Consider the following 23,383-nt stretch of genomic DNA (forward strand, 5'->3'; position numbering starts at 1 on the left):
TTTTCCTTAAGGATCCAACAACTTTTCGGAGAAACAGTGCATCACGGGTAAACAGAATTACGACTAAAAATATGAAGGCTTGTCCGGAAATTCAAAGTTTAAATATCAGCGCCATTATAATTGGAAAGTAAAGATTTGAAGGTCGAAAACATATTCTGACAGAACGATTTTAGTAATAAGATTTGTAGAATTACTCTGAGAGTCATTTCCATTGTCTATTTGATCGTCTGTAAATTTGACCATGATATTAGGACGATTGCTTCTAGAAAACAAATTCCTTCTAGGGATTTTCCGCAAATCCTACTACCAGCATCTTTGCGAATGCACCATGACTTTAAACCTTCATATGGGTCACAGAATTCCGACACAAACCACAGTATTTTTGCTGCCATCCTGAATACACGTCAAGCACCTTTCTATGGAACTTTCCCCGAAAGTTGAGTTCTTTTTTGTTTCACTTTCATTCCACTCATTTTTTTAATCAATCTGGGCCCGGTTGTTAGAAAGCCGATTAACGCTAATCCACGATTAAAAGTTAATCCAGGTTTTCATCTCACTCGTGAAAAATGGGTTTGAAGGCTAATGTCAAGCTTAAAGTCGGTAAAGAAAAGTCGAAGTCAATACTGAAGGACAAAAATGTTTTGGAAGAATCTTTATTGATTAGTAATTAAACTAGAACCAAAGTTCACGTTAATCCAGGATTAGCTTAATCGGGATTTGATCAATTGGGCCCTGTTTGTTGTTTGTTGTTCTATAATCTTGTGGTCTTCGGAAACCGAGCCTCTAGCCGGACAGTGAAGTTAAGTTAAAATCTTTAATCTTGATGACTGTTAATGTTAAATCATTCAAATTAAGACTCGTCCTTTATCTTTTTAACCTCAAGCGCTATTTTCTTAATATCCTCAAGTCCTTCCTCCAATTGACATGCTGTAGTTTTCTCTTCCTGGACTTCACTTGATTCATCGTCCTGATCTTCACCGTTCTTAACAGAACTATCTTCGCTGCCAGACAGTTGTTTAATAACCAGCGTAACGTACTGGTTTAACTTGTCATAGTGTTCAGGTGTGAGTTTATCTTGAAGGAAGTTTATTATCTGCGGCACGCACCGGCCGGGCGCGTGCAGCATGCAGCTCGTGTAGTGCTGGAATAACACCGCTGATGCCAGATGAAGTGCCATGGCAGGTTCGGTTTCCTGCCTTAACTGTTCTTGGAGAGCGCACCGGCGTTCAACGGTCAGTTGTCTGCAGCAAGGAAAAACAAAAGGAAAAAATCATAACTATACCAGTTTAAGGCATTTTTGTTATCAATTTTTGACATCTTTTAAACAAATTCCTGGTCATGATGGCTTACGTTCCAACTGGAAAACCTACATGAAATAACTACGGGAGGCAGGTACCCAGCCTATTACAGTTCGTTGGCAGTTGATAAGGAAGCTTTCATGAAGTTGTGAAAAGTATGCCAAGAAGTTGACGAAAATTATAACCACATCGTTGTGTTTTATAGTAACGTTTTCTAAACAGGGCTTACGATAAACGACACTAAAACTTTCAAAATGGTAAACATGTGGCGGATATGACAGTCATGGGTGAAAGCAATTTCTTCCCCAAAGTCCGCGCGCGTTTTATGCCAGCGGAGGTCGAAGGCCTAGTCTTGATTCCTTGTTGCTGACTAAAACGAACGCAGCCTCTGGGAACAAGACTGGGGTGAAAGTGTAATTTGGTAGCGGATGCTCGCACTGAAACATCAATTTAACTTAAATTTTAAGTAATCCAGCCTTGAGAACAATTACTATCCAGTTTCACCTTTCTCTTTTCTTGTCCAGCTTCTTTAACATAAACTCACAGAACCCTGGACCACAGATCACATCAAACTGGTTAAAGAATTCCTCAGTTTCCTACGAAAAAAACAAAACAAAACAAAAAAATCACAGATGACCATGATGAACATGACTTCCTTTCTCCTCTGAGCAGGATTTCAAGTTCTTACCAGACAACACATTTCTAATCACTCACAAGGGACAACTCATCTTTTGAAGCAGAAACACGGCCACATACAATTTTTTTTAACCTCCAGAGGCAGATGCTTCTTCCCATGAAAACACTCGGCTGAGTTTCCAGCCACACCAACATCTGAGGTTTATTGACCAGGGCCGTGAGAATATGTGATATATTCTCCGCGTGGAACGCCCGATGGTTCGTTGCAAGGGGAATATCTCGCATATCCCCGAAAAAATGGTCAATAACATGTTCATTCTACAGTTCGTGAGGTTTTCCAATGCAAACAAAATATTTGTTCTTTTATCGATAACATTCCGTGTACATGATGTAAATGCACATGTTCATCATTCCGCTTCGCTTCAGTGGGACCTACAAATGATGACATCGGGTGGTAAACATGTTTTGCTGTCTGGTGCAAATTTGCATTATAAACGGAAAGAGAGAAGAAAATGTAGTTATAATGGTCTTCTCATTGCTCGACCTTACCATGACAACTCGAAGAATGGAACGGATGGTACTGAGTTTTGTAAGGAAAATGGAAAAAATAGATTTTTGTTCCAAAGGAAACGCGAGACGCAATACATTATTGAACACTTTGAAGCTACAAAACAACCAAAGGTGCACCAACCTTTCCGTTCAAGGTCGAATTAAGCTTGACCAGTTCAGATTTTATTTTCTCCGGAAGTTTAGAAATTATTTTTAGGCGATCCTGTGTAAGAAAAGGAAAAAAACCTGTTAATTAACAATTAGACGGCGAGCTCGAGGTTTCTTATCTTCTTTTTTGATCTCATCTTGTAAAATAATAACTGAGGAGACCTAATTAATATAAGCTTCACAGTTTCCTTTAGGTCTCCTCGCCATTGTTACATCTATCTTTTTCTATTTTTTTTTTGTTTACATTGTATTTGTGGTGTGGCAAAATAAACTTACTTACTTACTTACTTACTTCTATCGGCTGATAGTTGGCGAGGGGCGAAGCCCCGAGCCAACTATCAAAGGCGATAGAAACCGAGAGCGAGCCGTCTAATTGTTTTAGCATACCTCAGTGATCGATCTATGAAGCAAAAAAAACTCTATATTTCATAAATTTTGATACATTTGTGCAATGATGCAGGCTAAATCGCACGCGCTCTGACAAACTGCCGTCTATCGATCGATAGACGGCACCTGTGTAGCCAATCAGATTGCGCGTTACGCGATAGTCGGTCACTAAGGTATGCTAATGTAGGAGAATAGGTTCATCAATATTTACGTTTGCAGAAGGCATGTGTAGCATAACCCAGTGACCGACTATTTCGCAAATTCGCAATCTGATTGGCTACACAAGGGCGGTCTCATTTCGATAGACTGACTGGGAGCGCATTCAGGGAATATTATCAAACTCACAAAACAACTAACTAGGAATTCACCACTTTTAGAGAATTGGTTAAAACAGTTAGACAGCTCGCCCTTAGCTTATATTGACATTGATAGTAGGCTCGAAGGGGGAACTATCACTAACATTTCTCCGAGTCTGATTGGTTTAAATTTCAGTGTTCATCCGGGGAGAGACACTATCAGCGCATAGTGTTCATCCGGCAAAAATGCCCGGATGAAAAGTACTCGTTCGCGAAAAAACCTCGCAATTATTTTTTCCAAGTATTATCAAGCAGGTTTCACTCTGTACGTTGTTCATTCGTCTTTTCCATTTCAACCTTTCACCTTAAAGTTCAAGTCGTGTACTGTAAATTCGAAATGCCAGTCACAATGACTTATATGGAAGAAACTCTTGTGGTGAAAAACAATAGAGTTGCCCCTTGAAAATTTTATGTTCTTAAAACCACTATATGAGCCCTTAAAGCTTCGCTTGTATCAGCTGATAGTCCTTCGACAGAAACACTTCAGCCGCGATCTTATCGTAGAATTGTTAAATAGCAATCCCTTCATACCTCCGGTGTTAGAGTTGAGTCGTCATTGACAGTGAGCATGTGGTCAGCGGCCAACAGACTGACGGCCTGATTCACCATGTCTGTACACACAGTCTTCAGAAGATGGCGACATAACTGCACTTGGATATCATCTAAAGGAAGGAACACGGCTTGGTTTCAGTGGTTTCCATTGTCAACGTTTAGTTAAAAAGGACTGAGTTACTATAATATTGAAAGACAATAAACCACCAAGCTGGCCAACCCCTGAAACGGGGATCCGAGGAGATGCCAACACTTGTTTAAACAGCGACACGACGGATCAAAGAGCGAAAACTGATTTACTAAAGGGGTTGGGACTTGTGATGGGTGGCTAAAATGGGTGGCTAAAATGATTCCAAGTAGACTCAAAATGCATTGTCCATTTGGTCACGAGCAAGGGACAAATCGTCACTTTATGAGGTAGTTCTTTTCACATTTACCAGCAAATAACTTGATTCCTTTGTCGAAAAGCTTGGCATTTGCCCACAGCACGTTGACTTTTTCCTGATACTCTGAGTGACTCTTGCGTTTTTTATCACCAGTAGACAGGAACACCGACCGGGCCACTTCCTGATAACACTGTGTTAGCGGTCTATTGTAAAGAAAAAAAAAAAAAAAACGGTATTTAGCAGACAAAATGTAGTACACTTTTACGTCACTCACGGGGTGAAACGCACTAAAAGTGATCAAATTCTGAGTAATGCCGGAATGTAAAGTGGGAACGATATGTTCCCTCACGCCACGAGCGCGGAACAAAGGAAAACTCTGAGTCCCCGACGAGATTCGAAACCAGGACCTACTTTAAACTGCTCGGTTGCTCTAACCACTGAGCTATTGGGAGACTCGTGAGGAGCTAAAAGACAAGTCAGGTTTGTTGTAACACTTTCCCTGCGTCCTCTCCCAATGTTCATAGGAATGACTTCCGTTCGCGTATTTTTTATGTTTGATAATTTTGGAAATAAAAGTACAATAGTCTCGAAAATAATCGCTTTTTCTGTTAAAGTAGCAGGCTCTTGAGTCATTCTAGAGAGTGGATTTCGTCGCTGCACGGGCGAGTGATCGTCTCGCGCACGCGCACGGAGGAGTCGTGAGGTGCAGAAAGAGCAGAAACTCCCTTGTGAGAAAGATGGGAAACGTTTCCTTAGTTTCTTTCTATTGAAAAGGGGTTACTTGCAACATAATGCCGCACCTGCATGCACAATTTCTTCAGTGCTTACACAGCATGTGGTTAGAATCACACACGATAATCCTCTTGTACAAGCAAAGTTAGTTGTAAGGCCTCCAACCTGTATCTGGAGGGTCGTTGGCTGGATTTCTCCCAGAAGCGCTCAGAATTTTGCTACCGAGTGATTCAACGCAGCAGAGAGTGACTTCATTTATTCACTTCCACCCATATTCCCATTCCACTAATCACAGATTCAGTTGGTATTTTCAAAACACGACTAAAGATTCTCGTAGGAACGTACCTGAATAGATAATTTGCGATTTCTTCAACGAGCTCTTCTGAACAACTTGGAAATCTCTTCTGTAATTCTTCTGATATCTAACCACACAAGAGACACGATTACGAAATTTAAAACCAGTAGAAACTTAACACGTGATGCATTTAACCAACAGTCTGCCTAAAGCAGGGTTGACTCTTCACGAACGTTAAGTGTCTCAACTTCTGGAGTTTGAACTGGATTCTGTCACGAAATGACTTGAAACGTTTCAGTGACTACTTTCCCTGGAGAGGATTCTAGACAGTCGGTGGTTTACCCCTATATTTAAATCATCCAGAGAGAGATAATGTTGGATCAGAGAGCTGCTAGATGTCAAACGACGAAAGTCTGGCGCGCCAAGCGAGCAACTACCTAAAGATTCTCTTTTTAAGGACCGTTTACATTCAAGTGCGATATGGCTCGTGTAAACTAAAGCCAGCGACGCACTAGGGATTTTATACACCGATCGCTGCGAATTTGATCACAAACGAAAATCGCAAGAGAATGTCGTGGCCGCTTGACACGGGTACACCATTACTGTCGGCCATTTTGAAAAGTCATATGACAAAATCGTACAATCTAATCGGTGGAATTAGTTGGTGATTCGCAGGCTTAACGACGATTTTAGCTGCGATTGACAATGATAAATCGTTTTAATTTCACTGCAAAATCGCCGGTCTTAAAATTGCCGCAAAATCTCTGAAAAAATCGCCTGCGTACGACCCTACATGTGTTTTGCTCCTGGTTTTTCACTTTGATCATCTCTGTCATAATCATACCTCTTCCACTGACATGAACGGTAAGTCAGTGGAGTTCTGTTTCGGTCTCGTATCTTCCTCTACTTCTTCGTCTCTTGCTCGGTCCTTCTTTTTGTCACGAACCTGGTGACGTAACAAAAACTTTAACACGAACATTCGTTATTCTCCTACTTACAAGAAGCGCCAATAAATGTTGGATTTGATCGGCACCTCTTTTTCAATTTCAGTTTCTGGGATAACGTTAGCAATTGCAACTATTACAGGTGAAGGGAGTGTAACCTACACGGTACAGTAGTCTTTTCTATTCCAGAGTAATTCCAAGTAAGGTAAACCTCATGGGAATCCATTTTTAGCCAAAACACAAATCAAAGCCATCTATCAACACTTTCCGTGTTTCTGAATACGTGTATTATGTTGCACCATAGTTACTTGAGGAACTGGTTATGAAACCTTGCCATGAAAACAATGGTCCTGAAGTTTAAGCCTGGTTTACACGTACGACGCAAGCATAAGCATAAGCGCAAGGAAAGGAAACTGAAAAACAGTGACAAGTTGTCAGCGTACAATCTAGTTACTCATGCGTTGCCATTTTCCGCCATGTTGGAATCACATCTCGGCTGCTTCTGCGCTTGCGTATGTCACGTTATGCTTATGCTTATCACAAGTGTAAACATCCTTGTGCTTGTGCTTATTCTTATGCTTGCGTCGTACGTGTAAACCAGGCTTTATGTTGGAAGGGCCGCGACCCTGCACAATCCTTTGTTTTAACGTTCACACCACAGTTGAATATCTTAACATAAACATTTCGATTGGTCAGTTGCTCCAACACATTCCAAATTCTATTGTTGTTTGTGCAGGGTCAAGGCCAAAGGGCAAACAAAAACATATAACAAAGAAGTTTGTCAGGTTTCATAACCATTGCCTTCAATTAACTATGGTTGCACAGTGCACAAGGTGCCTCTTCATCTCGAGTGTGTGAATGACATCCTTAAGTGTGACCTCTCAAATGAAAGCTACTGATCACTGCTTTTCAGTGGTCTGTTTACGATGTTGTATAAAAGGTGGTTCTAAATTTTGAGTCTGCGGATAAATTGCTCGATTACGGTATGACCTTTCAAATACTGAGCTGTTCGTTCCTGTGGCACTGTTACAATGAGTATTTGATTTCTCTGCCCTCACTATTAATTATCATTTCCATTGTTTTTTATGTAAAAATTGGTATGATTTTGTGCACTCTTAATTTTCTTGTCTTTTGTTCTGTTCTACAAGTTAGTTACACGTTGTACGCCAGTTAGCTGCACGTGGCAGTGACCAACTCGAAAGCCTAAGCTCCTTTGGTCACATGGCACATTTTACCTTTGATGATTTATGTAATTTAATGTTGTTTTTATGTTACTTTTGTGATGTATCGTAATTTCCTTTTGTAGTAAACTATTAAAATAGTGCACAAATAAAAAAATCTGAAAAGTCTGACAAGACGGCTTAGTTAGTTGTCAAGTTATAAATATACAATACGTAACGCGTTACTGTAGTCCTGGGCTGAGTTGCTCGAAGCATGGTTAGCGCTAACCATTGGCTAAGTAATATATCAAACACGAGAAGGTGTGTTTTATCAGATGTCCAAACACTGAGAAGTAGGTTGAAAAAACGAGGCGCAGCCCAGTTTTTTAAACGACTTCGAGGTGTTTGGATATCTGATGAAACACACTTTCGAGTGTTTGATATGGCTTCTCAAATGATCAATAATTCTTGGAGAAATTCAAGGCTAAAGTTGGCAAAATTTTATGGTAATTAGGAACACATATCCAAACCTCGGTCACGGTAGTGATTTTCTTTGTTTTCTCTTGATGAATTATTAATGAGTTTGAGAAGAGGTATTAAAACCTGTAGGTTGTCATGGTATTTAACCTGGGTTAGCGCTAACAGTGCTTCGAACAACTGGGCCCTGTTTGTTTAACCATACATGTATCTTCACCGCAGTTTTTTTTTCTGATATGCTCTCGGAGGGTACTGATTTGATACTTCTGTAAAATAGTACCTTTTGTGTCTTGCTTTCTCTTCCTCCTCTCCCCCCTCCCCCACCTCCTCCACTGCTGCCTCCTCCACCTCCACCTCCCCCTCCTCCTTTGCTACCGCCACTAGCGGCCTTCTTCCGCCTCTCCTCCTTCTTGGAGTCCCGTTTGTCGGAGCCACCTCCCGATGCTCCCATGGAAGCCAAGTCTTTTCTTGTCAGCTCTGAGAACAATGCAGGAGCCTTCACTGAATCCTGTTGGTATAATACAGATGTGGTCAAGTCTCATCTCCTTAAAGGGACACTGTCACGGGCTGTATTTTGGTGAGAACTATGCAAATATTTGACAAAGAACCTTTTCTCTAATACGAAATTGCTCTTAGAACACCGGGAGAAAAATATTAAGTGGTTCAACTTAGGAAGAACAAGCCATAATGCCTTCTTTTAGTGATTTCTCCAAAATGCACTTGAAGAACTTGAAAAAATTGGCCAATTTTTTCAAGTTGCATCCATTAGCATCTTTACCATCTGCAGTCAAAGATAATTTATATTAGTTTTCGAGCTTTAGTAGGGTTATGGTTAACAAAACTGAACCATTATTTCACCGATTAAAATCTATTTTTTTTCGCCATTCAAAATGGCACTAAAAACAGTTGACACTGACCCTTGAAACCTTAACGTGTAATAGTTGATTACTCACTGCCTTGGCCTTGTCTTGCATCAGTTGTTGGAAAGGATCCTTACAGTTTTGGATGAACTGCTCACTAACCACGATACTCTCACAGAACACACGAGCTGACGAGCGACCAGCAGACTTCAAACAACTCTGTAACAACTGGCCAGCATCATCTGGTGTGAACGGTGATGGGAGGAGAGGCTAGGAAAGTTAAAAACATATAAATTTTGATAACTAAAGGTAGATTGGTCACCGTAAAGTGATTGGAGTTCTGTTTCGAGCGTTAGCACTTTGTCAGAGCGAATCCTTTACTGTACCTTCGTCAGGGCAGATTTGCTCAGACGAAGGGCAAACGCTCGAAACGTCAGCAGTCGAATGTCTCTATGGTGGATTTACATGTACCTTAAGTTATCAACTCTGTTGATAAACCAAACATTCAAGAAAAAAAAAAAACGTACACAGAAATACCAAGAAAGTTAGCATCCTCAGAAAAAACGGAGCTTCACATGTATGTACATTGCATTAAGCAACCTAAGTTATGTGAGTGTGAGGTGAATGATTCTCTTTGACCATGGAGAGTTGCATTTATATGCGTGACTGTACTTTCTAGGTGTATTTATTTACCATATTTTAAAATTGACATGGATACATTAAAAATATCATAAGATGCACTAACAGTGTTCACAGTGGTAAAAGAGTGGTTGTTTGGATACGCGAGGTACTGTAAGTGCTCTGCTAAAGGTAAATCAAACACTGCAAACAAAGATTTCAATGGTTTACCAAGGTAAATAAAATTATTTCCGTGTACTGGTGTACAAGTCATGTAATTAGCTGTATTTATCTCTGTAACTAAAACCCAAGTACATGTATGATTTTCCATGGGTTTATCAGGCGTGTTATAACAATAGCGGCTTTGAAAGTTCACAGAAGATTCGTTCAAGTTTTGTGTCCTTCGAAATTTCACTGTTTGTCGCTAATTTTCGTCAAATTTCGACGAAATTCGTTGAAATTCATTCTTATTACTTTTACACAGTACTCAACTGTAACTGCACCGATTTATGGTCAAAATGCCCTCAAGACAAAATGCCCCCGCTGACAAAATGACCCCAACAGATAAGACATAACGCCATCTAATGGAAGACATGACAGCCTGCTTGTTTCGCCTCGCCGCTTAAAGAGAAAGTTATTTGTGTAGTATTCTTGTTTTGTTTCTTGGCTTAAAGAACGAGGTATTTCACATGTTTGTCTTCAATCAGGGAGTATTATGTCTTAAAAATGAAGGGGCGTTTTGTCTTGGGGGGAGGAGGGAGGGGGGCTTTGACAAGCTACCACTGCACCTAAGGCAATGTACCTCTGACACTCACCAGCAGATCAACCCATTCGCCACTGGACAAAGCCTCATCTATAGCAGCCTCCATCTGGTCAACTAAAGACTCCCCAACACAACAGGTGGGAAGAAACTTGACTGGCAACTTCTGGAATCTTCTCTTCAGAAATTGTCGTCCATCATTGATGCCGAGCCGTGACAGTGCATCATATTCTAGATCAAAAGTAAAAAATAATTATGTTTACATGTATTTCCACAAAGTTGTTTAAAAGTACTAGTATTCGGTACATGTACTTGATAAATATTATTGCAGAAGCACTTCTACTCTTGCAACAAAATGACATCAAATAAATTATTGTTGGAAATGATGTCTGAATTGCAATTTTGTTTGAACTAATGGAACAAGCATTTCAGTTTTCCAAAAAGATAGATATGGGTGACAACCATTTCCAGTGCACTGCCATTTTGGATTTTATGATAGCACAAAGGCTGCAACCATTGTCTTGAAGGAGAAACTCTGTTGTGTGCACGACAACCAAAACAACATTACGAAACCCAAAATAGCGACATAAACCAAATTAATTCAAAAGTGAAAGAGCAGGCAACAATCATATTCTGTTTCATCTGACAGAGAAATACTATTTCCATACATTGTATTTCCCATAGAAAAAGTGTAAACAGAGACAGTACAGTGCAAGTCAGAAATAAGCGAACAACACAAATGCAGTAACAATCCTGGCTTGACACATACATGTACATGTATACATATATGCATTTTTTCTGACAGGTCTAAAAAGGTGCGTCTTTGACATTGTTATTCATTACTATAAGTCTTCTATCTGTGGAATTGTCTAAATAATTAATTAACAAAAAATATACGCGGTGAAATCCGAGCTGACGAATCAAAACAATGGTGTAATAAAAAAACTACTGAACCGAACAGCACAAAAAAGCTCCTTCTATCTCGCTTACTTTGCATGCAAATATCTGGCATCAAACAAACCAAGCTTGAATTTGTGTGTTATCAAAACGTACACATACACGTATTTCCTACAACTAATCATCAATTTCATTTAAGAGTGAAGGCTTCCTCTAACAAAATTGTCATAAGTGTTTCATCAGTCGTGAACGTTTTCAAAAGAAATTTGAAACTAAAGAGTATTACCAACAATATTATTTCAATGTATTTTGAGAAAGAAGGTTCCCTATAAAAAAATTAATTGTCATTGTCGTAGTACTTTTGTGCTCAAACACCATTGCTTCTTACCAATATATCCATTCTGTTTAAAGAAGTCATCAATCCAAGATGTCTGGGTTTTAGAGTAAATTTCAGGGACAAACACAGCCTTGTCCTGTCGCCCTTGGATACTGCCCGAGATACGACCTTCAGTACACAACTGGTCAATATCAGCTGTAAAAGAAATTACCTTTAGTTAGTGCTTTAGCTATGCTAAATATTCTTTAGTATCACACTTCCCCTAATATTATTTTTCTTGGCTTCTGTTGTCTCCTGAATCTCATTCTTACATGTATAGCGGTTTCCACTCCTTTTCTCACGGTTCAACCCTCCTTCTCCTTTCCCTTCAACTTACTAATTAGTTTTGTCACAAATTTCCTGAAGTTGGTTAATCATATCAAAGAAATTACTAAAAAATAATTATAATGTACATGTAGTAGTCTAGCTCACTGAGGATCACCAACTTACTATAAAAGAGCTTTTCCTGAAATGCATATTGAGCCATGAGAGCAGACACAGGAGTGGGTCTAGAATGAAAGCAAAATAGTTGGTAAGTACATGTATGAGGTAATGGCTCAAGTGTCATCATTAATATTCCACTGATTGTGTCTCATTCAGGTACTTGTAATTATTATCACAAGCACCACTGTTAAGGTTAATGTTGACCACTGTTGTTGTCATCATCATCATCATCATCATCACTATCATCACCTTCACCTGTTGTGGTCATCGTCAATCATTATAAAAAATAATGTCATCGTCATAAGCACCACCAACCCAACCAACGACAGCGTTATAACCTTTGTTGTCATTATCATAAGAAAACATGATCATCACCATCACTAGGACCATCATCGTCATCATCATCATCATCATCATTATCATCTTCATCTTCACTGTCACCACATCATCAATCATTGTTGAATGCCATCATCAGAATCATTATCATAGACTGTAAGCAACACCACCCCCCCCCCCCCCATAGACAACATCAACAACATGGTTGTCGTGACCATAAAACAACAAGATCATAATTACGACACAATTCATCTCCAAGACCATCATGATCATCATCATCAGCATCATCATTACGACCTTCTTCACTGTCTACACCATTATTGGTGTATGGGGTTCTGGGGCAAGTTCCCAGTAAGCTAGAAATGAAACACATGAACATTGAGCTGCCTCGCTGTCTACCATTTGGCATACATACTTTGTGATAGCACTAAAGACCCCTCTAATGCAAGCCATCTGTCTAGCCACAAATGCATCCGTGAAGAGAACACCTCTCTCAAGTTGATCAAGCTGGCCATGGATGAGTGTCCCCAGCCGTGTCTCAACAACCTTAAAAGACAAAAAAAAGTATGTTTGAGTTTAACAATGTTTGACCCATTCAAGACCCACAGTGTAGCCTTTGATCCACATTGACTTTTCACACAGAGCTGTGTATACAGTCATGTAAAATAGGTGTCATTGATATAACATGTCGTCGATATAATACATGTATGTACTGGTGACAGTAATCCTGCAATCGACTGGACTATACAATGTATGTAGCATCCCACCCACCTTTGCTTCATACTAGATAGACACAGACATAGACATAGACAGAGACTCTATTTATGGTGGATATACCCTTAGCCTGTAAACAAGCTAGTTTACGCGTACATGTATTACACCAGACTAAGGGCGCATTCTTTTGGAACTACAGTTGAACCTCTCTACAACGGCCACCTTGGGGACAGAAGAAAGTGGCGGTTGTGGAGAGGTGGCCGTTATGGGGAGGTAGGGGTGTAATATGACACCTTTTTTTTCAGCATGTTTATTATGCCAAGTTCATGCTTACTGTAGCCTATCATGGTCTATAATGGTAATCCAATCTTAAATAATATAATGATAAAATACACAATAAAACGTTAATAATGCTTTGAATCAAACTGTTAACAAGACGAAACGAGCAAGGTTCGCAACATTCACTATATTATTGCAGAAAATTTATGCTTACTGTCAAAATACGTATATCATGAAAATGGATACAGAAAAGTAATGTTCCAAAGGCAAATGTCGATTACTGCATCAGTTTATATAAAAAAAAGGTTTTAACAAAAAAGAACTGTACTGGCCATTGTCGCGAGGTTATTTTGGCAGTTGGGGACGCACTTTAGTGGCCATTGCCGTTGTAGAGAGGTGGCCGTTGTAGAGAGGTTTAAACAAGAGCTAATGTATGGACTGTCCGCCGGGACAAAAAAATGTGGCCGTTGTAGAGAGGTGGCCGTTGTGAAGAGGTGGCCGTTAGTGGAGGTTCAACTGTATTCCGGAATATGAATACTTGGAAGAGACTAATTGTGTTCAGTTCTTTTGAGAGCTATTCCGTTTTTGGAATGAATGGAATATCATTCTATTCATTCTGCTCCTGATAGCAGAATGAACAGAATGGAAGGAATAGGGTTTACTTGGAATAGAGAGAATACACGTTATTTTGGGAAATTTTTGGCGGGAATTATCCAAAATCCTAAGCGGCCGGTCGTGCCAGTTGCGGCTGGCTTTCGGTAGTTCTCAGGTCACCTCCGGGCCATGGGTATTCGGTGTCCTGATTTTGGAAATTGAAATTCCGTGTATTCTCTTATTCCTAAACCGGAATAAGAGAAGCTAGAAAAGCCCCAAAAGAATGCACCCTAAGTTTACAAGTACAGTGTACAAGTATTCCACTGGACCACAGAACCCTGGTTAAGGTCCTGCCAGTCATGGGCGGCCTGTGGTTCACGTACAACTTTCCCTCACCATTACCTTTCTTTCATATGAACAATCATACATGTACGTACATTACAGTATATGATCCTGTAATATTACGTGTAGTTTCGTGCTAGGTGGCAGACCTCAATCACCTCATGTGCATGATGTCCATCACCCTATGAACTTTATCAACTAAGAACTCATGAACTGTTTTGACTTCATCTTGAAAAATTGTCACATACAGTGTACATGTACACCTGTACAACTTCTCCCTAGCCAGCTATTTGTTTGTTTGTTTTTTTTTTTTGGAGAATCTAATTCTACAAGATTATATAATTTCACACATACGACATACATGTATATATCTATATTAAATGACTAAAATAATAACTAAAGCCGCCGTTACACGTTGAAACTTTTAGCTGAAACTTGTGTGCAACGGCACAGCGAAACAAGTTTCAGCATGCGTTGCACCGTGTAACATGGTCGGTTTCGTGAAACTTTCTCGAACTTCCGTTGTGGGACAAGTTTCACGAAAAGTAGAACCGCTTTCTACTTCTGCAACGGCTCGCAACGGTTGCAGTGGTGAAAAAACAAGAGTTTCACCGGCCGCAACGGTTGCAGTGGTGAAAAAACAAGAGTTTCACCGTGTAACACCACTTCGTGAAACTGGTCTCGTTCGCCGTTGCACACAAGTTTCAGCTAAAAGTTTCAACGTGTAACGGTGGCTTAAATGACTTCAAAGTGATGTTGAGTGTTTCTCACCTCCAGCAAGAAGTCTGTTGAAAGAGTAAAAGTTTTGCTCAGCTCTGATATAATCACTTGGCCAGATTCCTGTAGAGTATCATTGATCTCCTCAGCAACTTGGTCCAAGTAGTTACTAAAATCACAAGGAAAAAAGCAAACAAAAGGGTTACATTGTAGCCGTAATCGTTTTGGCTCTAACATACAACTGTTTGATAAACCAGCTGCCATTTGGTCAATGGAAACATAAAATAATCTAAAGAAAACAACTAACAAAAAATCCCTTGGGGGTTCTACTAAGTCCTAGCAAGGCTTTCTTTTAATTTCAGGCACCAGGTTGAGCACCAGGTTGAGGCGGTGGGGAGGTGGGGTAGGGGGGGGGGGGGGGGAAACAAAACTGGGTTGTGTCTCACACATACCACCAATCCCTCTTTGTACACTCTTTCATTTTTTCTTCTGTGTTTTCTAACCTTTCAAACAGTAGAGGGAGACTAAGGGGGCCTTACACTGCACTCAGTGTGCTGTATGACAAAATCAGAGATCTATTAGAGAGGGAGGCTTCATAGAGATGGGGATTGATAGAGCTTTTACTGTACAACAGTACGCACAATGCCAGTTTAATAAATAAGTGATCTGCTATATTTAGTGGAATCCATAAAATCTTTCTAAAATATTTGCTACTGAAATCTACATGTATTGTTATACTTAAACATACTGTATTACTACACTTTCAATCCATTGTTCATGCTTTTTCATCAGCTTTCGTATTACAACCAAAAACACTTGCCATGTTTCTAAAGAGTTCTTACTTGTCAATAAGTTCTCCTTGGACGACAATCAAGTTTTTGTCATGCTTTACAATTTCACTGACTTTGTTTTCAATGTGACTCAGGTCCACACTAATAATCTGTAAAGACAAGAAAGAAGTTACAAATAAACCACTAGCCAATCAGAACACCTGTTACACATGTATCACTGATATTTTACAAAAACTAGAACTGGTAGAAGGCGCAGATCCAGGCCAGTTTCTACCTTTTTATGGAAAACAAACAGATTGTTTACAATAAATAGATAATTTTATTTTTAGAAAAAAAATTCCTAGATTTAAATTTGGAAGATGCCTATCGGAGTGACTTGAAAACCCAGGAAATGGTACTTTTAGGAGTTAAAATTAAAAAATTTCAGTGCAGAGGATTCTCCCGGAACCCCCTTTAGTGTAGAAGCCCAGACCATCAGAGCTCATATTTTCAGAAAATAGTCACTGATATGTTTTTCCTGGATCCACACCTGGGGACGTTTAGGTATCAAAGTAGTATTACAACTACAAGAGTGGCGGAGATGTGCACTCCCTCACAAAAGGTAATCCTACAATACAGTTCGTTTCAAGGCCTTCTGGTCCAAAATGAGGGGAGGGGGAGTGGACTTTTAACTTCTTTCAATTGGCTTCGAGTTTGGGTTTGAAATGGAGCAGGAAAAATCACATAATTTGGTCTAAAATAGGTTCCTGGAGGGTAAACATTAAGGCAAGATTACCAAAAAACCCCAATAAAGTAATTTTACGTACAGTGTACATTTTCCACCACAAACTCTATACACCCTTGCTGTGTGTGTACAAAGGACAGTATGAGAGTGATGCATGTACAATATATGTACGGAGCTGTCTGGAAATCTTTCCAAACTTAACACTTCTGAAAGGTTTTTGAATGTTAGTATTGTAGCAGTACACTCACCCCACCCAGGGTGAAGGAATACCAACCCCTTCCCTCCCACAGTACAGACTAAAATACACTGAAAATGAAGGATTTTATGCATTCCTTTCTAACAATGAAAATAGCAAATAACATCTTCTAATTTTCTTTTAAATAAAATGAGAAGACACCAAAGTCACTTATTAGCTCTAAAATACACGTCATCATTACAGCGATTTCACGTGGGATGAAGTTGATTTCAAGGAAGTGTAAAAACAAACCTGTTGTAATTCCACCAAATTAACTCTCCCTGAAGACCAAAAAGAAAACAAAAATTGACGATCACTTTCTTACCAGATCTTGCGAAACTTGCGCCTAAATAAAACAAGATAAACGAAAAGATGAGGTTTTTTACCGCCGTGAACAAAGAGTTCGTCTTTTATCTCTCGTTCAAGTTGTTGTGGGGTCAGGTATTCCTTGCCGTCTGTCGTGTATATCACCTCCACAAGTCCGAGACCCATCAGTTTCTGAACTATCTCAACACAGTTCCTTTCAGAAAGCTTGTGCGCCGTGCTACTCAGCTGAGCGCGTTGAAAATCAGCGGCCAAACGTTTTATCTCTTCCCAATCCGCCATGTTTTGAAAATTATTTTCTTTACGGCGTGAGTCCGCAATGAATCAGCAGAATCTGAGAAAAGATTACGCGCAAGATGTTTGCGCATCGTAATTTCCAACATGGCGGCCATTTCGAAGCAGGAATATCTCAAACGCTATTTGTCAAATTCCGACAGTGGAAAAAAGAAGAAGAAAAAGAAAGTTCCCAAAACGACTTCCCAACGTCCGACTTCTATTATTGTTGACGATGATATAACTATCAAAGACGTTGCAGTGGCAGATGATGAACAAGAAACGTACGAACTTGAAGGAGATGCCGACGAAGCTCCAGCAGTTTACGAGGACGACGGTGTCACGAAAATCTCTCTTGAAACTTTCAAAAAACGGGAAGAAGATAAGCGAACTAAGTGGGCACCGATTAGCCAAAATTTACAATCATCGCCGGAAAATAAGGAAGTGCAACAATCGAATTATGATAGCGACAATTCACCTCCAAGAATAACAAGCAGACGCCGACAGGATACCCCTGATTTGTCACCACGGCGTGGTGGATTGCGTGGCAGTCCTGACCAATCACCTCCAAGGAAAAAACAAGACAGAAGTCCACCATCAAGGCAGGGCAGATTGCGTGACAGCCCTCACCAATCACCGCCCAGGAAAAGGCAATATAGAAGTCCACCTCATAGATATACAAAAGATTTGTCGTCAACTCATTCTGAGAGGAGAGAGCTCTCCCTACAGGCCGACGATATTCCGCCAAAATCTAGACGAAGAAGGCATGATTCTGCCGATTCACTTCCAGAGCAAATGCATAATCATAGTGCTGACCTCTCCCCAACCAGACAACGGAATTCACACACATCTGATAGGAGGAGAGCTCGAAATGACTCACCCGATCTTTCCCCTCCCCGTTCAGTAACAAAAAGAGACTCAGGCCAATCACCTCCCAGAAAAAGAACTAACAGTGATTCCGATCAGTCGCCTCCAAGAAAACCAGCAAATAGCGATTTAGATCAGTCGCCTCCAAGGAAGCGGACCAATAGTAATTTAGATCTATCCCCTCCAAGAAAGAGAGCCATCAGTGATTCAGACCAATCACCTCCACGAAAACAAAAAAGATCTGAAAGAGGAGCTGCTAAAGGATCAGGATCTGAGAACAGAATGGCAACTGGTTAGTGAACAGAGTAATGTTAACCAAAATAATATTTCGCTCATGAATCATGCTTTAGGTGCTATTTTTTTTTATTTAAACAATATTTGAACACGACATTTGCTGTAAGAGCAACTAAGTGCTCATCGAGAGTTTACGTAGGATCAACTAACCCGCATAAACAAATGGCACAGACATACTAATTAACAGGGCGAACATGAGTACAATAATTTAGAAAAAGAAAATTGCAAAGCTAAACTAAGAAAAACGAGATGAATGGGAAATAAATGACTGAACTTAATAATAATAATGTGTATATGATCAAATGCGCCTAACAAATTGTATATGTAAAAAATAATAAAATAAAAAGTAAAAAATAAAAATAAAAAATGATTAATTAAAAATAGTTATTTACAATTCTTACAGTCCTTACATCGTATTGTAAGCAACTCGAACTTGCTTGAATAAACGAACATTTGACTGAAATTGCAAATGCGGAGAACCAAACAGAAAACATTCAATCATTTTCTATTTGCAGTGGCTCTACACTGTAAGTCTTCCACAGTGTACATGTAATGGTGTGGTGGTGTAAAAACATACAAACTGTATATAGTAAGTAAGATCAGCCACACAGTTGGTGACTAGAATACTAATATGCTTGTTGCAGTGATTGGCAAAAATTGCCATGTGTGCCTATTACTACAACAGTGATTTGCCAGTGTTTTTTTATTGAGTTTTTTTAAATTAAAAATGTGTAACGTAATCAAACATTCAAACAATCAGTTTGTGTAGATGTACATGTATTTGTGTAAGAATGTTTTAATGTTTGTGCATTTCCCCAAATTTGGCAGGAGGGAAAGCTGGTCTCCTCAGTGCCAGTGACTTGAAGAGAGAAAATGAAAGGAAGAGAGTGCACGAAGCAGAAATGTTTTCCAAAATGGATCCCTCAATCTCTGGGAAGGGGTCGGAAACAGTTTACCGTGACAAGATGGGAAGAAAAAAGGACATCAAATTGGACAGAATCAAGAGACGAGAAGAGGAACGCAAAGAGATGGAAGATAATGAAAAATTTATGGAGTGGGGCAGAGGGTAGGTTTTCTTGTACAGTTTGTCCAGTCTGTAAGATCTCATTGCAAAAGGTGGTCACTTGAGGTGGTCCCTGGTGTTATGGATGAAACTACTGTAATTGTCAAATTTATTCATTTGACCTGAATGGTTAAATTTTAATGGGTTAGTTACTAAAGAAACTGTGGTGCCGCATTGGTGGTGAGTGAAAACAAATGTTTGGTTTTATCAATGGAGTTGATAAAGTAACCGTAAAGAGATGTAAATGCTGACATTTTGAGTGTTAGCCCTTCATCAGAGCGAATCAAACAAGACGTCATCACTCAAATCTCCTTAGAGTGGCCTTATCAACTCTGTTTATAACATAGCTAGTAAATTCGTGCAATCAAATTCAATTGCGCGAGCGTGCTTCATATTCCTATTGTGCACGCTGATGACGTCAGCAAACAAATGCCTTGAGAACTCGGTGAACGACTTTCTCCATTTTGCATTCAAAAACGGGAGAAATCTTCAGCAAAACGTTTAACTACAGATGACAACAAGGGAACCAGCTGATGAAGAAGCTCTTCCCACTTTTTCTTTGGGGTTTGGAGTTTTTAACTTCCGAAAAAAACCTAAAGAAAAGGAAAAAAGAGAACAAGGCCCGTGACATCGTGTCTCGCAAAACTATTAATTTTCAGGCACCAATTTCACTTTCTCAGAGGGAAAAGACACCTTTTCGAAACGATAAACTGAAAGAAAGACTGCTAAGGAATACTCGATAGTTTCAAAAGTGGAAATTCAAAAATTAACGGCGAAGAAATTGTGCTTCAAGGAGATATTGTTGTTTTATCCAGCCGACGATCAGCAAGCGGACATTTCAGATCATTATTTACTGATTATACGCCACGAACTTTCTTGGTAACGTTCGAGTACTTGTGGGAATTCAGTTCACAAGAAATTACAGGTTTGATTGTGAATTTGTACTTAAATACTTTTCTAATTGAAAGCTTCTTCGTATTCCTAACAGTTTTGTTGCGAAATTTTTGAAAACCGTGCACACGGTTCGATAAATTCACTTCAAAATGGACTTGCAGTTCCTTCAAATCACTTGCGCGTTCATCGTCTTGGATTAAAAATTGTACGCCTTTGCTTCTTAGAACAAAGACTTAATTGAATAAATTTTTCATTTAGGGAAGCTTCAGTTGTCTGTTTTCTTTCTATTTTCATTCTTGAGACGTGACAACTGCGTAAATCTTGCGTAAACAAACCGACATGTCCTCGCAAGCGGAAAGAACTCTCCCATGTAACGCGAGGATCAAATTTTCAAGTTTGTTTTTTGGAAAATTTTTAATTGGCAACCAGTGTATTTTATTCCATAATTAGAAACTTTAACTACTGTAGACCAAAGGGGTGTTGCCTTTTTTACCCTGTAAGATGTGTATTTTTACCGAACATGGGGTTGTTTATTACCATTTTGCACATTGGCTGAATGCTTGGGAAACCTCTGGCCAACCTAGAATCAACAGGTTTAAAAACTACCGTGTTGAAAATGTTATAAAACAATTGATTCATGCGTCAGCTGTGCATTCATCGAGATATGAAGCACTTGGGAAGTTTGCAGAGCACTCAAGAAGCTAGAGTTGCTCTCGGCTACGCCTCAAGCAACTCTTACGCATCTTTCGTGCTCTCCAAACTTCCCGCGTGCTTCATATCTCGATGAAGCACGCTGACGCATGAATCAATTGTTAATGATTAAACCAAACATTTGCTTAAATTTTATCAACTGACAGTAATACCATCTCTTAAGACAAAAATGTCAGAAGATGAATGGTTTTTGAATAAAATAGAAATTATTCTGTTACTTGTGTCTGCATTCTGTCATTAGGGTGGCTCAAACTAAACAAAATGAGGAAAAAGCTGCAGATTATTTACATGAGGTTAACAAGCCACTTGCTCGCTACCGAGATGACAAGGATCTGGAAACAATGTTAAAAGATCAGGAGAGAGAGGATGACCCAATGCTGGCTTACATGAAGCAGAAAAAGAAAAAACAGGATGTCAGGGAGGGAAAGAAAGGTTTGATTTTGTTTAACTGCAGTTACTATGGTGATGACCTTTCAACATACATTGTATGTGTAATGTTGAATTTGCGTGCTTTTCTGGTTTAGTTGGCCAAACAATAATGTATGACCATGTGGGAAGCAATAAAAATTTTATCAATAGACCAATTTAAGGACGGTGCCTACTAATACCGAAGTATTTTTGTGCGGTTTATGACTATGCGGGAAAAGCAGATCTCAGCAAGGCCTATTGGAATCCAAAAAGAAAATTGGGGGTAACCACGCATTTTTCAGAGATAATTAAGCAATAATATCTCTAAAAAACGCCAAAATATAAAGCAATGTATGGGATTTTTTCCTAAATTGAAGCTTAATTATCTCTGAAAAATGCATGGTTACCCCCAATTTTCTTTTGAGATGCCAAAAGCATTTGGTAAGTTCTGCTTTCTCCGTATAGATTTAAACCGTGCAAAAATATTCCTGTATTAGTAGGCACCACCCATAGGAAACCCGAGTATCTCGCGATGCGCAGAACGTATGCGCAGTAACAATAGTTGGCACCGTCCTTAACGTGTACTAAAATTCTAGCTTGGCAGCAAGGCTTAGGGGAATAAAACAACAGAAATTGCATTGAGGTTTAATTTTTTTCCTATTTTCCCCCAAAGCCTTGTAGTCATCCGAGATTGGTCTATTTGCAGTGTGCATGGGACTGGCTACATGTTCAGCCTTGTAATGCAGTATAATTTCTATTATGTGTACAATGAGCTATGTATGATTTGTCCTACAGTAAAGACTGTTACATTTGTACATGTACACTGTGACATGCCAATCGTTAATTTTAGCGTGTAACCAGAGGGCATAGTTGCACCCTTTTATTGTTACCCACTTCTCATTGTTTGCAAATCGAATGTCACACTCTTCCTTGCGTGTGACATGCACCTGTATATATCTTTAATCTTCAATTGTGATAATTGCCATTAGTACACTAAACTGGCAATGGCTGGTCAACGGTTAGCCAAACAAGTACAATATACATTGAACTAAATATATTGTGGACTAGATAAACAAATTACACAAGCAGCTGATAAGGACAGAAAGGTAATAAAGTAACATTAATCAAGTACAATACTAGCTTTGAAATAATGTCATCATGTATATTACATACCGACAACAAGGCCCATGTTCTCTGCTCCTGTATTGTACTCCGTATAGACTGTAAAACTTACAGATAACCAGTGATGTGCACTTCAGTTTTTGGTCTCTAATAAGTTCTTACCTTCTTTCCAGAAAAACCAGTATACAAAGGCCCCGACCCTCCCCCTAACAGGTTCAACATTAGACCGGGGTACCGGTGGGATGGCGTGGATCGTTCAAATGGATTTGAGAGGAAACGATTTGCTATGCTGGCTAACAAGGCGGCAACGCAATCACAAGCTTATAAGTGGAGTACTGAGGATATGTGAAGGATGTCGAGTATTGTGGAGTTGAGAGAACAATGCTGGAGGACTAAATAACAATTGAAAACAGTCAAAACCTACAGGTGTACTTGAAGTAGTGAGAACATTTGATGGAGATTGTGTGGCTGCACCAGTGGCGAGAGCAGACGCCAAAAGGCAGAAAAGGCTCTCGCAGGCTGCACCAACGAGAAAGATTTGTGATGTTGACAAGCAAACATATTGCATCACAGTCAAGCTTCTGCGTCTCTAAAATCTGTCCTGTGACAGTGAACAAGTGTCTTAGTGAGGGCATGTGGAAAAGAACAGTGTGGTTGTACAAACGAAGTCAAGTATAATTGATTTGCTGTGCTGGCCGGTAATGTGGGACCTGGGATTGCGCATGTGTTAACCATCCTTTATCTTGGATAGATGCTCCGATTTGGACTGGAACCGACGGCATGTGACGCTTTTTACGTCA

General features: G+C 39.6%; 2 protein-coding genes across 3 annotated transcripts; one reads left to right on the top strand and one right to left on the bottom strand.

Moving 5' to 3' along the window:
* Nucleotides 1–639: 639 nt before the first annotated feature.
* Nucleotides 640–17,264, bottom strand: LOC146455646 (E3 UFM1-protein ligase 1 homolog). Its single transcript, XM_085093960.1, has 17 exons — nt 17,014–17,264; nt 16,880–16,908; nt 15,720–15,817; nt 14,932–15,046; nt 12,647–12,777; nt 11,902–11,960; nt 11,464–11,607; nt 10,234–10,409; nt 8,894–9,070; nt 8,221–8,448; nt 6,204–6,305; nt 5,410–5,486; nt 4,384–4,535; nt 3,926–4,056; nt 2,626–2,706; nt 1,803–1,894; nt 640–1,241 (listed from the first exon to the last, which is right to left on the bottom strand). Exons 1-17 carry the CDS (start codon nt 17,231–17,233, stop codon nt 851–853), a joined length of 2,403 nt encoding a protein of 800 aa, XP_084950086.1. The 5' UTR covers nt 17,234–17,264; the 3' UTR covers nt 640–850.
* A 38-nt stretch (nt 17,265–17,302) lies between these two features.
* On the top strand, nt 17,303–23,284 carry LOC146455647 (uncharacterized). 2 transcript variants are annotated; one of them, XR_014858975.1, is made up of 5 exons: nt 17,303–18,383; nt 19,214–19,451; nt 21,295–21,485; nt 22,757–23,059; nt 23,092–23,284. XR_014858975.1 is itself a non-coding variant. In XM_085093964.1 (4 exons), the coding sequence occupies exons 1-4, from the start codon at nt 17,333–17,335 to the stop codon at nt 22,930–22,932; spliced, it is 1,656 nt and encodes a 551-aa protein (XP_084950090.1). In that variant the 5' UTR covers nt 17,303–17,332; the 3' UTR covers nt 22,933–23,284. The 2 variants fall into 2 exon arrangements, 1 of the variants encoding a protein (XP_084950090.1); XM_085093964.1 differs by having other exon boundaries at nt 22,757–23,284.
* The last annotated feature ends 99 nt before the right edge of the window (nt 23,285–23,383 follow it).

The sequence above is a fragment of the Pavona decussata genome, unplaced genomic scaffold (genome assembly GCF_977016875.1).
Source record: "Pavona decussata unplaced genomic scaffold, jaPavDecu1.1 SCAFFOLD_272, whole genome shotgun sequence".
In the NCBI taxonomy this organism is placed as follows: Eukaryota; Metazoa; Cnidaria; class Anthozoa; order Scleractinia; family Agariciidae; genus Pavona; species Pavona decussata.

Bases quoted from the DNA above. Each gene is read 5' to 3' on its own strand.
- LOC146455646 (XM_085093960.1), bottom strand. From the start codon at position 17,233: ATGGCGGATTGGGAAGAGATAAAACGTTTGGCCGCTGATTTTCAACGC. The intron at 16,909-17,013 runs GTAAAAAACCTC...TTTGGTCTTCAG, and splicing joins CGAACTCTTTGTTCACGGCG to GGAGAGTTAATTTGGTGGAA. The intron at 8,449-8,893 runs GTGAGTAATCAA...TTATACCAACAG, and splicing joins TGCAAGACAAGGCCAAGGCA to GATTCAGTGAAGGCTCCTGC.
- LOC146455647 (XM_085093964.1), top strand. From the start codon at position 17,333: ATGGCGGCCATTTCGAAGCAGGAATATCTCAAACGCTATTTGTCAAAT. The intron at 19,452-21,294 runs GTAGGTTTTCTT...TTCTGTCATTAG, and splicing joins TTTATGGAGTGGGGCAGAGG to GGTGGCTCAAACTAAACAAA. The intron at 21,486-22,756 runs GTTTGATTTTGT...CCTTCTTTCCAG, and splicing joins TGTCAGGGAGGGAAAGAAAG to AAAAACCAGTATACAAAGGC.